The sequence below is a fragment of the Xyrauchen texanus genome, chromosome 43 (genome assembly GCF_025860055.1).
Source record: "Xyrauchen texanus isolate HMW12.3.18 chromosome 43, RBS_HiC_50CHRs, whole genome shotgun sequence".
Lineage (NCBI taxonomy): Eukaryota > Metazoa > Chordata > Actinopteri > Cypriniformes > Catostomidae > Xyrauchen > Xyrauchen texanus.
The window spans coordinates 31110900-31125981 of record NC_068318.1 but is presented as its reverse complement, the minus strand read 5'-3'; the positions used below and the strand labels follow the sequence as shown (position 1 = coordinate 31125981).

The 15082-nt window shown below is 42.1% G+C and overlaps 1 protein-coding gene across 5 annotated transcripts in view; it reads left to right on the top strand.

Annotated features, from left to right (window-relative positions):
• The window catches only part of LOC127635565 (synaptobrevin homolog YKT6), a 31772-nt gene that overhangs the window by 12630 nt on the left and 4060 nt on the right, over positions 1-15082 (top strand). For 2 of the 5 annotated variants that reach the window (XM_052115677.1, XM_052115676.1), the window contains 11 exons: positions 706-845; positions 979-1063; positions 3293-3437; positions 3689-3768; positions 3945-4068; positions 5572-5768; positions 5848-6021; positions 6955-7339; positions 7488-7627; positions 7726-7825; positions 10513-12385. In XM_052115677.1, coding sequence (XP_051971637.1) covers positions 706-845; positions 979-1063; positions 3293-3437; positions 3689-3768; positions 3945-4068; positions 5572-5768; positions 5848-6021; positions 6955-7339; positions 7488-7627; positions 7726-7825; positions 10513-10958 — 2016 coding nt within the window. In that variant the 3' untranslated portion in view covers positions 10959-12385. Of the gene's footprint in view, positions 1-705; positions 846-978; positions 1064-3292; positions 3438-3688; positions 3769-3944; positions 4069-5571; positions 5769-5847; positions 6022-6954; positions 7340-7487; positions 7628-7725; positions 7826-7924; positions 9608-10512; positions 12386-12659; positions 12904-13913; positions 14036-14176; positions 14260-14543; positions 14645-15082 lie in introns of those variants that run through there. The other 3 variants (XM_052115678.1, XM_052115679.1, XM_052115680.1) reach the window with 3 other exon arrangements.

Here is a 15082-nt window from a genome sequence, read left to right as displayed (position 1 = left end):
AGTCAGGTCTCCTCAGCAACAAATTGGCATGGTTGCTAGGGAGGGTACAGTCACATGGTGTAACCTCCTCGTGGCCGCTATAATGTGGTTCTCACTCTCGGTGGGGCATGTGGTGAGTTGGGCTTGGATGCCATGGAGAATAGGATGAAGCCTCAACACACGCTAGGTCTCTGCGGTAAGTGCTCAACAACCTTGTGGTGGCGCGGTTACTCACCTCAATCCGGGTGGCGGAGGACAAGACTCAGTTGCCTCTGCTTTTGAGACCGTCAATCTCGTGGCTCGTTGTGCATGACACCGCGGAGACTCCCAGCATCTGGAGGTTCATGCTACTCTCCGCAACCCACACACAACTCACCACACACCCCATTGAGAGCGAGAACCGCTAATCACGACCACGAGGAGGTTACCCCATGTGACTCAACCCTCCCTAGCAACCAGGCCAATTTGGTTGCTTAGGAGACCTAAGCCATTATTGCAAATTAAGTGTGACAGGGTGATGAGGGCCCAAACGCAAAGCTATAATATTGATTTGATTTGTTATAGAAATTATTATGTAAGTATTAGAATAATTTCTTGGTACCAGACATGATATAAGCACAGGAAACCAGCTGTGGGTAAATGGTCAAACACAGCACAGCAACATTGGCTCAACCATCGGCACTGATTAAACAGTAAAACCGATATATCGGTCTACCTCTATTTCAGTGTTCCGATGATGAGGAGGATGTTTATGGTGGAGCGTGGTGTGCCGACACAGAAGAGAAGGAGCACTGGTTTCAACTGGATGCCCGTCGAGAGGTCGAGTTCACTGGCGTCATCACACAAGGCAGAAACACCAAATCAAAGTAAGAGATGTCGACTCTTGCGCAAAAATTGGACTTGGTGTAGAGCCAAATGTTTTCTGATAACAAGTGCTGCAGAAAGACAAGGAGACCAAACCTACAACAATTTCACTCTGTGATTTATTTTCTATTCCAGTAATGACTTCGTATCGTCATATTTCGTGGCCTTCAGTAACGACAGTCGTGATTGGACGTTGCTGCATGACGGTTACGCTGAGTGGGTCAGTTCACATACACTTTATATTACACGCAAAGGTGATGTGTGTAGTCTTCTGATGGTTAAAATACTTTCTCATATCCCAGATTAACAAGCAGAGACATAAAAGTAAAATAAAATCAGCCATTCGTAGGTTGGATCCCATGAAAAGTGTGTAGCAATACTAGTTGGTGATTCTAACTGCACGGAGATGACAAACGTCACCATTAAAACAGCTTTAATATTGTAGTCAAACATTGTACAAGAAAATACTGCAATTACATTCTGACTTATGCTGCCTTCAGGTGCTACCGGATTTATCTTCCCACTTCTGAAGTGTTAATTACGAGTCCGTGGGGTTGTTGTAAGAACTGGAAGCAGGAAGGACGCCAGGTTCATTCATGTATATTTCTCGTTGAACTTTTATTTTGACACCGTAAAAAATGTTCACGTGCAACTTCCGAGTAGGAAACACATATTTACGATAATTCCGATAGCACATGAAGGCAGCATAATTTTAAAGACTTGACTGTTGTGCTTGATTCGAAAGCTGATTCTACAAGATATTGTCCTGAAATAAACATTTTCTCCATAGGTGAATTGATTTTTAACGATAACTTATAAATCTTTAAAGACAGACCTACCGTGAGCTCTGAGGTTGTTAATCGATGGTAGATACTCCTGTTGAGGACATCAGTCCATGCTACTACAACATATTACTATTTATACTTTAACAATTGTTGCGGCAGGGTGGAGGGCGGGTCGTGATTCCGCACACCCGGCCCATAATCAGGATAATAAGCCCTCGAGAGGGATAAAGGCCGACCGAAGACGGCAGTGCGAGAGAGAGAGAGATTTACGGACAGCTGTCCGACACCTGTGTGTGTGTGTGTGTGTGTGTGTGTCTTTTTGGTTAAGTGTATAATATTATTTATATTGTCAAGCCGGTTCTCGCCTCCTCCTTTCCATTAATCCCTTTACACTGGTGCCGAAACCCAGGAAGGAGGAGGGATATGCCGTAGTGGAGTTCTCGGCTCTACCATCCACCCCAAAGGAGCAGCCGCGGCCATCCGCCGGAGGACTGGCCACTGATCGTGAGGGGAGGAGGGGTTCCCAACCAACCGCCTGGAGCCAAAAACGCGGCGGTGCATTCCGTCCGCCAGGGGGCGGAGGACTGCCTCCGATCCGCCCAGGGACGCATGGCTGTTGTCCATTAGAGGGTGGAGGAGTGGCCGGGGACCAAGCTACGGCGTATTGGAGAACCGGCGAGTAAGTGTTTTTTCTCTCTCTCTCTCTCTCTCTCTCCCACTGCCGCTCCATGTTGGCCTTACCCTCTCTTTTTTTAAATGTTTGTTAATGTGGCACGATCGCCGTTACGGCGTGTAGGTGCCACACTTTTTTTTGTTTCCATCCCCTTGTCCCCTCCCTCATCCAGGTAGATGACCTTCCTGCAGACGGGTCGGGGGGTGGGTGTACATCATGCCGGGTCTCCCAGGCCTGAGAGAATGAGGGAGGAATGTGGCAGGGCAGAGGGCAGGGCCGGGCACTAATCAAGCTAATTAGCCCTCGAGAGGAATAAAGGCAGACCGAAGATGTCAGTGCGAGAGAGAGAGAGAGATTTACGGACAGCTGTCCGACACCTGTTTGTCTTTTTTGGTTCAGTTTATAATTAAAATATTATTTATATTGTCAAGCCGGTTCTCGCCTCCTCCCTTCCATTAATCCCTGTACAATTTGTGTTTAATAGCAGAATTTTTGTTGACAAACAACACTTCCTATGAACCTGAAGAGAAACGATCCACCAATCAGAGAATTGCGGCCAACAAAGTGCACCAAAAGAGCTCTGCATCAACCGCCCACTCTCTCATATTTGTATACAGCTGAATATTAAGCAATAAACTGAAAACCTATTGTTTATATACTCATTTAAATCAATAGTTTAATATTTTTCCATTGTTTTTAACTTCATGGGATTGTAGTTCATTGCCTCATGAAAGACTTTAAGGACGCAGACTTGTACAGCATCTTAGTCTTTTTTCTTTGCTTCAAATCCAAGTTTGTGATGTTGTGATTCACCTCGGATCTGGTTTGTTGGCTTCATGGCTCAGAACTCTTTTATGAAGGATTTTATGAAATCCCTATTAAAAAAAATGAATGGGAAAAATACCTCTGGAACAAAGACGTCTAGAAAGAAGTGGTCTTTCTGTTGCACTCTATAGATGAGTTAAAATCCTGGTTATCCTGTATTTCACAGCTCTTTTATGGCAATGTGGATAAGGACACTCCGGTGATGGCTGAATTCTCATTTCCTGTGGTGGCGCGTTACATCCGTATTCTCCCTCAGAGCTGGAACGGCAGTTTGTGCATGAGACTGGAGGTGCTTGGCTGCCCGTTACCAAGTAAGCATCGAACTGTCATTACTTTTCCAAGTAATCAGGCTTACAATAAGCCCAGTGGCCCAAAAACAGGTGGGAAACTCCTTCACTTAATATTATAGAGATTTGGGAGTGGGCTTTTTGTCTTCGGCCTGTAGTAACCTTCTTGCAACTGCAATGCAACGCAATAACAACCACTTAGAGCACCTTAGCAAAAGAATAGTCCTGGCAGTGTGTTGCATGGACAATCACATCATTTTTGTACATTTCAACAGCTAGTTATCTGACAGAGAACGATGTACCGCCTACTGACGACCTCGATTACAGACATCACAACTACAAAGAGATGCGTCAGGTGAGACTGTTACAGCACACGGGTATTCTAGAAATGTTTAAAGTTAAAGCTGAGATTCAGACGCATGTCAGCACATGCCGAGTGAGAAGTTTGGACTTTCTTTTGTGGCTATTCTGTGGTCTGGTTGTCTTTTGCGTTCCGAATCTCTAAATATCTTCCTTTGTGTGTATAAACAGATGATGAAGGTTATAAATGAAGAATGCCCAAACATCACCAGAATATATAACATCGGCAAAAGCTCTCAAGGGCTGAAGATGTACGCCATGGAGATCTCCGACAACCCTGGAGAACACGAGACAGGTACCTTCAAAGGGAGTTTATGCTAGTTTTACACAGATAAACATATTAGCCTGGCCAATTTAATATATATTATTGTGGCATGGGGTGTGGTGAGAGTATAGAGTGGAGGAGGGTGAGGCCGGGCTGGAGACGACACCCGGTCCCCAATCAGCCTGATGGGCACACAAGGGATAAGGGTGGACGGAGACAACAGTTAGAGAGAGAGAGAATTACAGGCAGCTGCCCTGTGTGTGGTTATGTTTGCATACCTCTTAAGTCTTTTAAGCAGCAGTTCTGTAGATGGAACCTCCTTGTTGATGAGAGAGGTCAGCGGAGAACGGTCAGACTGGTTCGAGCTGACCGAAATGCTACGGTAACTCAGATAACTGCTCTGTACAATTATAGCATGCCGAAGAGCATCTCAGAATGCACAACACGTTGAATCTTGATGCAGAGTTTCAACGTGCTTTCTGTTGGTCTTCTGCTGTTGTAGCCCATCTGCCCCAAGTTTCGACATGTTGTGCATTCTGAGAAGCTCTTCTGCATGCTACAATTGTACAGAGTGGTTATCTAAGTTACCGTAGCCTTTCTGTCAGTTAAAACCATTATTTTTTTATATAACTAATTGCATTGAATTAGTGTGTTAAATTTATATATGAGGGATGTGCGGAACGACTAATTTCACTGACGCTTAAACTAAAAAATGTTGAGTTATTTAAACATGTTACATAGTCAGGACATTGCTGAAAGATAAAAAATTTGAAAATTTATTTCACGATGTGCAGTCGTGCATTATACATTGATCTAATATGACAGCTGTTCGGAAAAGTATGTTAACCAATAACAGTTACGATGTAAAAAATAAATAGTTATAAAATAAAAACAATTGCAGTCGGCACCTCGTTGAAAATAGCCTTCTTAATCAGCAGATTGAAAAATGAACCAGGAAGAGAAAGCGGCCCGGGATTGTACATAGCAACTGTCCCAAAAGTTGGGTATGGGGGATGTTGAGCGGGGCATGTTCGCTGTCCTTTTCTGCATAACGCGGCACCGTTTTGTGGTCCGGCAGCTTATTTCAGCTTATCGCGGCCGACCCACCAGACACCTCCTGATGGCCAGTCCGCCCCTGATCGGCCCCAAAGTGCATCGGCCCACCGGAAAAATTCCCGGTATGCCAGATTACCAGTCCAGCCCTGCACAAAACAGGGTTTTACGCTACTTGAAAGCATTTATTTTATGATGAGCAAAATTAACACGTCAACATGGTCCGGTCTTGTGAAAGACGGACACACCTGATGCAACAATCTACACACACACACACACACACACACACACACACACACACACACACACACACACTGGCATTATACTGGTTATTGTATTACGAATTGCTTGTGATGTTCTTCATTTGTGAGTGACTTTGGAAAGAACATTAATCATTGAAAAAGCCATATCCGTCAACTGCTAGTTTGTTCCCTTTCTAAAAACATTCAAATTTCCTTTTTGTCTCCTCGTTTTTCACAGGTGAGCCAGAATTCCGTTACACCGCGGGGCTTCATGGGAATGAGGTGCTGGGTCGAGAACTTTTGCTCCTGCTCATGCAGTTCCTGTGTAAGGAATACAATGACAACAATCCGCGAGTGCACCATCTTGTGGAAGGAGTTCGCATACACCTAGTGCCGTCGCTGAACCCTGATGCCTACGAGCTGGCCTTTGAAATGGTGTGACACTTAAAACAAATCATTCCTGCCCATTTAATGTCTAAGAAATGTACATGTTTATTGGATGGATTGTCTCCAGGGCTCTGAAATGGGCAACTGGGCTTTGGGCCACTGGACAGAGGAGGGCTACGACATCTTTCAGAGCTTCCCAGACCTGAACAGTGTTCTGTGGGATGCCGAGGACAGGGGATGGGTGCCACGGATCATTCCGAATCACCACATTCCCATTCCTGAGAATTTCCTTAATGGTTCTGTAAGTAAAACTGAAGAAACTGGGCTCTAATGCCTTAAGGCACATCCACGCTTATACAGTTTCGTTTGGGCATTTTTGAGAAAATTTGTAGTCGAGTACTCTATCACATAAAAAAAAAAAGAGTAATCGAATACAAAAAAACAATGCATTGATTTGTAATGGCAAGGTTACGGTAAGAAAAGCAGTTTTATTGTTCCCCACGGCAGGCAAAGGCACATAATCGTGCACATCCCTATTGAAAATACATCGATTTTGCTGCACTAACGCCCCTCATCCACACTGGAATGTTGAAAAGAATAAGTGCAGGGCTGGACTGGGAAGATAAGTTCGGCCCGGGATTTTACATGGCAACTGGGGGTTCGCTATCCCTTTCTGCATATCGCACCGCCGTTTTGTTGTCTGTTATGCATAACGCAGCGGCTCATTTTAGCTTATCGCGGCCCATTCGGCACATTTTGCGGACGTCCCACCGGCCCGCTCGGTTCTCCCAATGGCCAGTCCGCCCCGATCGGCCCCAAAGTGCGTCGGCCCACCGGGAAAATGCCCAGTATGCCAGATTACCAGTCCAGCCCTGGATAAGTGTGAACTTACAAATTCAAGTGATTTTAGTCGAATAAAATGGACACCTTGGGCAATTTAAAAATTTTCCCTTTTTCATTTTCCAACAAAAACAAAAGTGTTTTTAGCAAAATAAAATAAAAACATGAATCGTTTGTTTTGTCTGGATTTCCAGAAAATTTAAAAGTTGATAAAATTGTTTTCAGAGAATACATACTGAACTCATTGGCCAATCATTTCTTATTTTATGTTTGTTTTAAGCATAAATCTAGCTAAACCGCTAGCTAGCTAGCTTTTTGCTTAATCAAGAAAATAGATTTTTAAAGGATGTTAAAGGATGTTTAAAAAGTGAGGAAGACAAATCGTCTCGTCTAGGTTGCTGTTGAAACAAAAGCCATCATCACTTGGATGGAGAGGACGCCGTTTGTTCTGGGTGCCAATCTACAGGGTGGCGAGAAGATCGTTGCGTACCCCTTCGACATGCAGCGTCCGCCACGAGAGATGGGCACGGATGGCAGGGGAGGTCAGCCCGTGCCTGAGTATCACCAGATGAACGAGGAAACATGGGCGAGGATTCAACGACAGAATGAGGGAGCTCTCCGTGAGACAGCAGACGAAAACTTGTTCCGCTGGCTGGCCATGACGTACGCCCACAGTCACCTGACCATGACGGAGACCCACCGCGGTTCCTGTCACACTGATGACATCACAGGCGGCCAGGGCATCATCAACGGTGCCAGCTGGAAACCCGTTGTGGGCAGTACGTGATGATAAAAAGTTCAACAGTAAAACTTTCGTCTTAAAGTCAAGTGTATAACTTCTGCGCAGTAACCAAACGAAAAGCATGATTGTTTTCAAACAGGTTTCCAAACTCTTTCACAATCAGTCACAATTTTGTGTTTATGTAGGCATGAACGACTTCAGCTACCTGCACACAAACTGCTTTGAGATTTCTATCTTTCTTGGGTGTGACAAATTTCCTCACGAGAGCGAGTTGGCGACGGAGTGGGAAAACAACCGAGAGGCTTTACTGGCGTTCATTGAGCAGGTTGCAAAACACATGCAATCTTTTAGCATTTACAAAAAAGCGTTTAAAGAAAGAATGAAGATTAAACGACAATCAAGCGTTTTTCATGTGACTTGCAGGTCCATCGCGGGATTAAAGGAGTTGTAAGAGACATTGATGGGAATCTTCTAGCAAATGCAACAGTTTCTGTGGAGGGCATCAAACATGATGTCAAAACAGGTAACAGATAAAGACTTAATAAACAGATAGCAACCTAGTCTTACTATAACAACATTTTCGCAAACTGAGTTTTAACATGCCACGTTCTACATTTCACAGCAGCTTCCTGGAGAAATGAACACTAGAGGCGCTACAACAACTGTGTTTTATTCAGTTTCACACGAATCACGAGCACAATGGCTAATTATGGCTATGATCAGGGCTGGACTGGTAATCTGGCATACCGGGCATTTTCCCGGTGGGCCGACGCACTTTTGGGCCGATCATGGGCGGACTGGCCAATCGGGAGAACCGAGCGGGCCGGTGGATCTTCCGCAGAACGGACCACAATACGGCGCTTGCGATATGCAGAACCATAGACTGTAAAAAAAGATGGACGACGCCCATTCGCTCTTTTCCATTGGTGAGAACTGAAGCCGCCAGTGTCCCGATATGGCGCTGACATCTTGGGACTTGAGTCTGCGCAGTTGCGATTTCAGGACCAGACCTGCGCAGTAGTGAGCAGGAAGTAAAGCCACGAAATCAAGGCCCCGCCCTCAATCTCGCTGAATCTATCGCAAGCACATGCCCCTGCACTTTTGACTTATGACAGTGTGAAATAATTAATTATAGAAATGTAGATATTAAATTTAAAGCTCCAATCTCCTCAGTCCTCCGAAGATCCCGAAAAAAAGTCAGTTGGTGCTTCAGTGACTACTTCGCACAGAGAACCTGTCAATCACAGCTGTCAATCATGATGTCACAGCAGCGTTTTTATAGCATCAAATAACTAAAAACAAACTTATTTTGAAAACAAACACTTGAAATGACATCAACGTGATAGAAACGACAGTAAATGACAGAAACTATCTTTGGAAAAAAGATATGTGAAATGTAATTTAATTGTTTAGTTGGTCTCACGTCCCTTTGAATAACATGGGGAGGCGGGGTTTATGACCTATACTAGGACCAGCCACCGGGGGGCGATCGAGACATTTTGGCTTCACTTTTGAGGGCTTGTGTGGCACACTTGTGCAGAACATATGCAAATACCTGGCTGATTTCTCTTCCCAGTCCAACCCTGACTACGATGACACTTATTTTGCACTATCACTCACACACTGCTTTGTTATGATATTGAAACTCTTTTAATGCATCATTTGAAAACCGCTTGTATTACAGGCCCACCTACATTTACACACTTATTCCAAATGTGATTATTTCGCGCAGTAGCTAACCTGAACCAAAGTTTTCAAGCCCAGCTAAACATGTAAGCTGACATATAAGACGAAAGAGTCATAGAAGTGACACAAAATTATGCGGTTGCTTCAGAAAATGTGCTTTTCAATTGTTATTTTGTTTTTGGACACTATCGGTTTGTTTTAGGTGTTGGTTTAAGGATGTCTGTTTTGATTTTAGAACACTATAGGTTAGACTTAGGCTAAAGTTTTAGGTGAGGGAGGTATGTTTTACTAATTAAAACCCAATCTAACATTCAATTTATAAACCCTGTCTGATTACGACACTGTTTCACTCGCTTTTGGCGCCCCCTGCTGGACATTTCACTGGGGAATTGCAGCGAAACGTGTAATGAAGCACGTGATTTTATTTTGACAAATATGTTGCCATGCTTTTAGTAAATTGGTTTGCTTGGACGGTTAATGTAAATCAACCAGTTCAAATAAATTATTTACCAATTCACTTGAGCTCGCTTCATCTTCTTTTTTTTAAATAAAATATTTAGTTAATTGAAGCTCTTTATTTGCTTTTGACTCGGTTAATATAAAAGTGCTTTATTAGTTGTATTTAGTATATATAATGTTTGATTTAGTATGTTTAATTTATTACGAATGTATTTGTTTAATTTAATTGTTTAATGCTGCCCTAATTGAGATTTGTTGTTTTTTTGTGCCAACAAAAAAAACAAAAATAGTAAATAGAAATAGTAAACAATTAAATAATAGGTAAAGACGTTGACCTCCACACCTGGAGTCGTGAGTTTGAATCCAGGGCGTGCTGAGTGACTCCAGCCAGGTCTCCTAAGCAACCAAAGTGGCCCGGTTGCCAGGGAGGGTAGAGTAACATGGGGTAACCTCCTCGTGGTCGCTATAATGCGGTTCTCGCTCTCGGTGGGGCGCGTGGTGAGTCGTGTGTGGATGCTGCGGAGAATAGCGTGAAGCAGGGCTGGACTGCTAATCTGGCCTACCGGGCATTTTCCCGGTGGGCCGACACACTTTTGGACCGATCAGGGGCGTAATGGCCATCGGGAGAACCGAGCGGGCCAGTGGTCCAGCCGCGAAACGTGCCGAATGGGCCGCGATAAGCAACGATGAGCAGCCGCGTTATGCAGAACGGACCACAAAACGGCACAGCGATATGCAGAAAAGGTCAGCAAACACGCCCCCCCTCCCCCGCTCAACAGTTGGGCCGGTTGCAGTGTAAAATCCCGGGCCAATTTCTCTTCCCAGTCCAGCCCTGGCGTGAAGCCTCCACACACGCTACGTCTCCGTGGTAACACGCTCAACAAGCCACGTGATAAGATGCGCGGATTGACGGTCTCAGACGCGGAGGCAACTGAGATTCGTCCTCCGCCACCCGGATTGAGTCACTACGACACCACGAGGAATATATATATATATATATATATATATAATTATTCCATATGTACTGTGTTAACTGAACCATACTTCTTGTTTATTTTGCTGAAGCTGCCAATGGCGATTACTGGCGTCTTCTGAACCCAGGCGAGTATCGCGTGACGGCGAGAGTGGACGGGTATTCATCGCAGACGCGACTTTGCATCGTGGGCTATGATGCCAGCGCGACTCCCTGCAGCTTCGCTCTAACTAAAATCATAGCACAGACTGGGAAGAGACCAAGAATCCCTACCAACACCACTGGCAGCAAAAACACAGGGCCCACCACTGTCCCGCAGAACGATCGTCTGCGCCGCCTGCGACTGCTGCGTCTGCGCAAACTACGAATGGAGAAGATGAAAGGCGGTACCTCAATGAAAACTACAACCACCACTGTGCCCCCCACCACAGCAATGCAAACAGACACTACAACCTCATGGTTTGACACATGGTTTGAGGTGGACAGTACTACAACCAGTCAAGACTATAACTTTGAGTACAGAATTGATGATTACTAAAGAAATTAAATTGCAGGAAATATTGTCCTTATCACAGGTATTTTAGCTCAATCGACATCATTTGTGGCATAATGTTGATCACCATAAAAATTAGTTTCGACTTGTCACATTTTTTCTTTAAAAAGGACAAATCTCTATTCCAGTTAGACACTTACAATGGAAGTCAATGGGGCCAATTTGTGGAGGGTTTAAATGGAGAAATGTGAAGCATAACATTTTATAAAAGCACATTACATCCTCTGTTAAAACTCATGTATTATTTGAGCTGTAAAGTTGTTTAAATTGTCATTTTTTACAGTTGTTTTAGGATTTTAAGGGGTTTATTGACATTATATCATCATGGCACCGAAGTTGTTTACGGATTGGGGCCCATTCACTTCCATTGTAAGTGCCTCATTGTAACAGATTTTTCCCTTTTGTTTTTTCTAAATAATTGTTTTTGTGGTAATCAATACTATGCCAGAAATGTGGTCAATTGAGCTTAACTTGTATTGAACCCGGAATATTCCTTAAAATGTGTAAGCTTTCAGGGAATCAAAACACAACATGCACTCTGTGGAACACAGAAGAAAATATAATTGTTATTTAATTCAGCGTATCTTGTGTAAACAATCACAAGAATGGGGTGTTACTATTAAAATATGGCAAATATTTTGCCATTTCTAAATCAAATATCTGAGCTGCCCTCACATGACATGCTTGTGTTCTGATATTATGTGCTCGTATTTTCAAATAAAATTAAATATAATGTTATACAATAAATGTGAGCATTATTTAGTCTTGTGTGTAATATAAGCAGTGTTTACAAGGAATTATGTATTTCTGTGTATATACTGTATACACACATATGTATATATATATAGAGAGAGAGAGAGAGAGAGATGTATATTTATAGAAAATTTGTTTTCATGCTTCAATTTCTTATTTCATTTAGTTTCATAAAACTGTTTTGCAAATGTCTACCTTTAGCTACAAGCTGTCATATGAACAACCTGCAATGGCTTATTTTCATTTCACAAAAACTATTCAAAATTGGGGAGGAGAATTGATAGTAAAAAATAACTTAAATATTGATCTATTTCTCACCTACACCTATAATTTTTCTTCTGAAGACGTGAATTAAACCACTGGAGCGTCGTACTTTCATGATGCCATTTTGTGCATTTTGGAGCTTCAAAATTTTGGTCAACATTCACTTGCATTGTATGGACATACAGAGCTGAAATATTCAGCTTTTAGCAGATGTATAATTTGGTAACATTATGAACAATGAGCATCAACAGGTTTAAACTATGAAGACAGAGAAACTTTGCATCCTGCAACAATCTGCAGATGTCGCTATTGGATACTTTTGCCTTAAAAAGGGGTATTAATACACTTTGGTGTTGTATTTTTAATGTTGATTATTAAAGGTTAAGCCCACTCTACATGGGGATAACGACTAATTTGTGCTTAATAGGTATATAAATTACAACCTGTGGGCACTTTTGCCACAGTGTTGTTTCGCGGTTAAACGCCGCATATGCCGCGATGCCCTCTGTCGGTAGGGAATATTAAAATGGCCGCCAGAGCACTTCCGGTAGCGTCACCTACTGCTGGCAGTTTAGAATTATCAGTGGTTTGGATGAGGGACTTTTATTTTGACCACGTCAGCACTTATGGGTTTGGATGAGGGACTTTTATTTTGAAATGCCTCTCTCTGCCAGCTAGCAAGTTTCTGAAAAAATCCCTCGGATAGTTGTGAGGTGATTAAATATCTCCTTCATATTCTCGATGCCAACGAATCTATAATCCATAATACAAATAATATTAATACTTTAATTTCATAACTGCACAATAGAGGCATATTTTAGTCCTTTTTAAACGCATAAATAAAGAGTTATTCTGACCTGTTTAGATTAGCTGTTAGCTGATTAGCTTCAGACTTGGCTGTTTCACACAGAAGGTAAGTGACACTTTCAATAAATAAATAAATAATGGCTAATATTTCACATTAATGAACCCTCCGTGTTCCACCTAATCTCTTTATTTCAGCATGACAGCTAAACAGCTGTTAGTCACAAGCCTGTTGAGTTCAACAGAATTATAGTGACATCTCTGTGTGTGTGTGTGTGTGTGTGTGTGTGTGTGTATGTGTGTGTGTGTGTGTGTGTGTGTGTGTGTGTGTGTGTGTATATATATATATGTATGTATGTATGTGTGTGTGTATATATATGTATATATGTATATATGTATGTATGTATGTGTGTGTGTGTGTGTGTGTGTGTGTGTGTGTGTATATATATGTATGTATGTGTGTGTGTGTGTGTGTGTGTGTGTGTGTGTGTGTGTGTATGTATGTATAATGTATATATATGTCTGTGATGTGGTGTAATAGCTAAAGATCTCGGCTGGTAATTAATAGTTTGTTGGTTCAAACCATGATTCATTTAATCCAAGAGTGAAAGTGTCCAATAACAGACCGGTTATCAGGCAAGTATGCTTACACATACAAGGAATTTGTCTTGGTGACAGAAGCTTCCAGTGCACAAACAATACAGCAACAAGACAGAAAGAATATTACAAAAAGTAGAATACAAATAAAATGTGAATAGAAAATATAAGTGTATATATAGAAATACATGATGATAAATATAAATAAATAAATGATACGAATACAAATCAGTTATATGATGCAAAGGAATGTAATGCAGAAGAGGTAGGGTATGTTGGATAAATATAAATAGACTAAGCTGTGAATAACCTTTAATAAGGCAGTTCAATTAGCCACTGTAGATTAAAGCATCTCCTTACTTAGCATTTCTTGTTTTTGGCCTATGTGAGGTATAATTGATATAAACAGTGTAAGAAATGTAGTGATGAGATATAGGGTTATAAACAGAGAAGAAATAAAAGGAAATATCAAGGCTGTCCGGATGATAATGGTGTCTTTATATGATAATGTATTTGTTGCAGGTCCTGCGCAGAAACAAAATGAAACTCTACAGTTTAAGCGTGTTGTATAAAGGTTCGACGAAGGCCAACCTGCTTAAAGCCGCGTATGATCTATCATCATTTAGTTTCTTCCAGAGATCCAGGTGGGTTTTGTCAAAATATGTTACAACATTATTTGAAATGGTCAACTCTAGCTCACAAAACTGTTGTTATTATTATTATTGCAAGGCACTTGTGTCTGTGTCTTGTCTACATTTGTGATTATTTATGTGTTTATTTCCCAGTCTGCAGGAGTTTATGACGTTCACCAGCGCACTGATTGTTGAACGTTCAGCAATTGGAAGTCGTGCATCTGTCAAAGAACAAGGTCAGTGATTACATGTCAATATGGAGTTTGCCTCCCGCCTGTTCTGATTGTAGCTTTTGAGGCTAATTGTGGTTTGTGCAGGATGATGCACTAGTTATTAGATCTACTATGTAATTAGAACCACAAATTGATCAACTGTGCTTCTGGAGGCCATGAAATTAGGACAGAAATTCACATAAAAGCTGATCTGATCAGAACTGATGTACACAAAACATTTGTGTTGCCTGCTCATGAAGAAACAATTCTGATGTGTTGAATTGTTTGTGTTTGTGTGTGTGTTTTAGAGTACTTGTGTCATGTATACATACGCAATGATAATCTTGGAGGCGTGGTGATCGCAGACAGTGAATATCCCTCCAGAGTGTGTTTCACTTTACTCGACAAGGTACGCCTCAATGTTTGTCTGAATGGGAAAAAGAAGTACAGTAAAACTATAGAAAAATACATCCACAATTCTGAAATAGTTGGGACAGTATGAAAAATGTTTTTTTGTTTTTTTTCCTCTTTCACCCAATTTGGAATGCACAATTCCCAATGCTCTTTTAAGTCCTTGTGGTGGCATAGTGACTCGCCTCAATCCGGGTGGTGGAGGACGAATCTCAGTTGCGTCTGAGACAATCAACCTGTGCATCTTATCACGTGGCTTGTTAATCGCGTTGCCACAGAGACATCGGGGATGTGGAGGTTTCACGCCATCCACCGCGGCTAAACTTAACAAACTTGTGTCTTCAGTGCCCAAATGCTTAATTAGTGTTATTAGAAGAAATGATGATGTTACTCAGTAGTAAACACTCGACTGTCCCAACTGTTTTGGAGTGTGTTG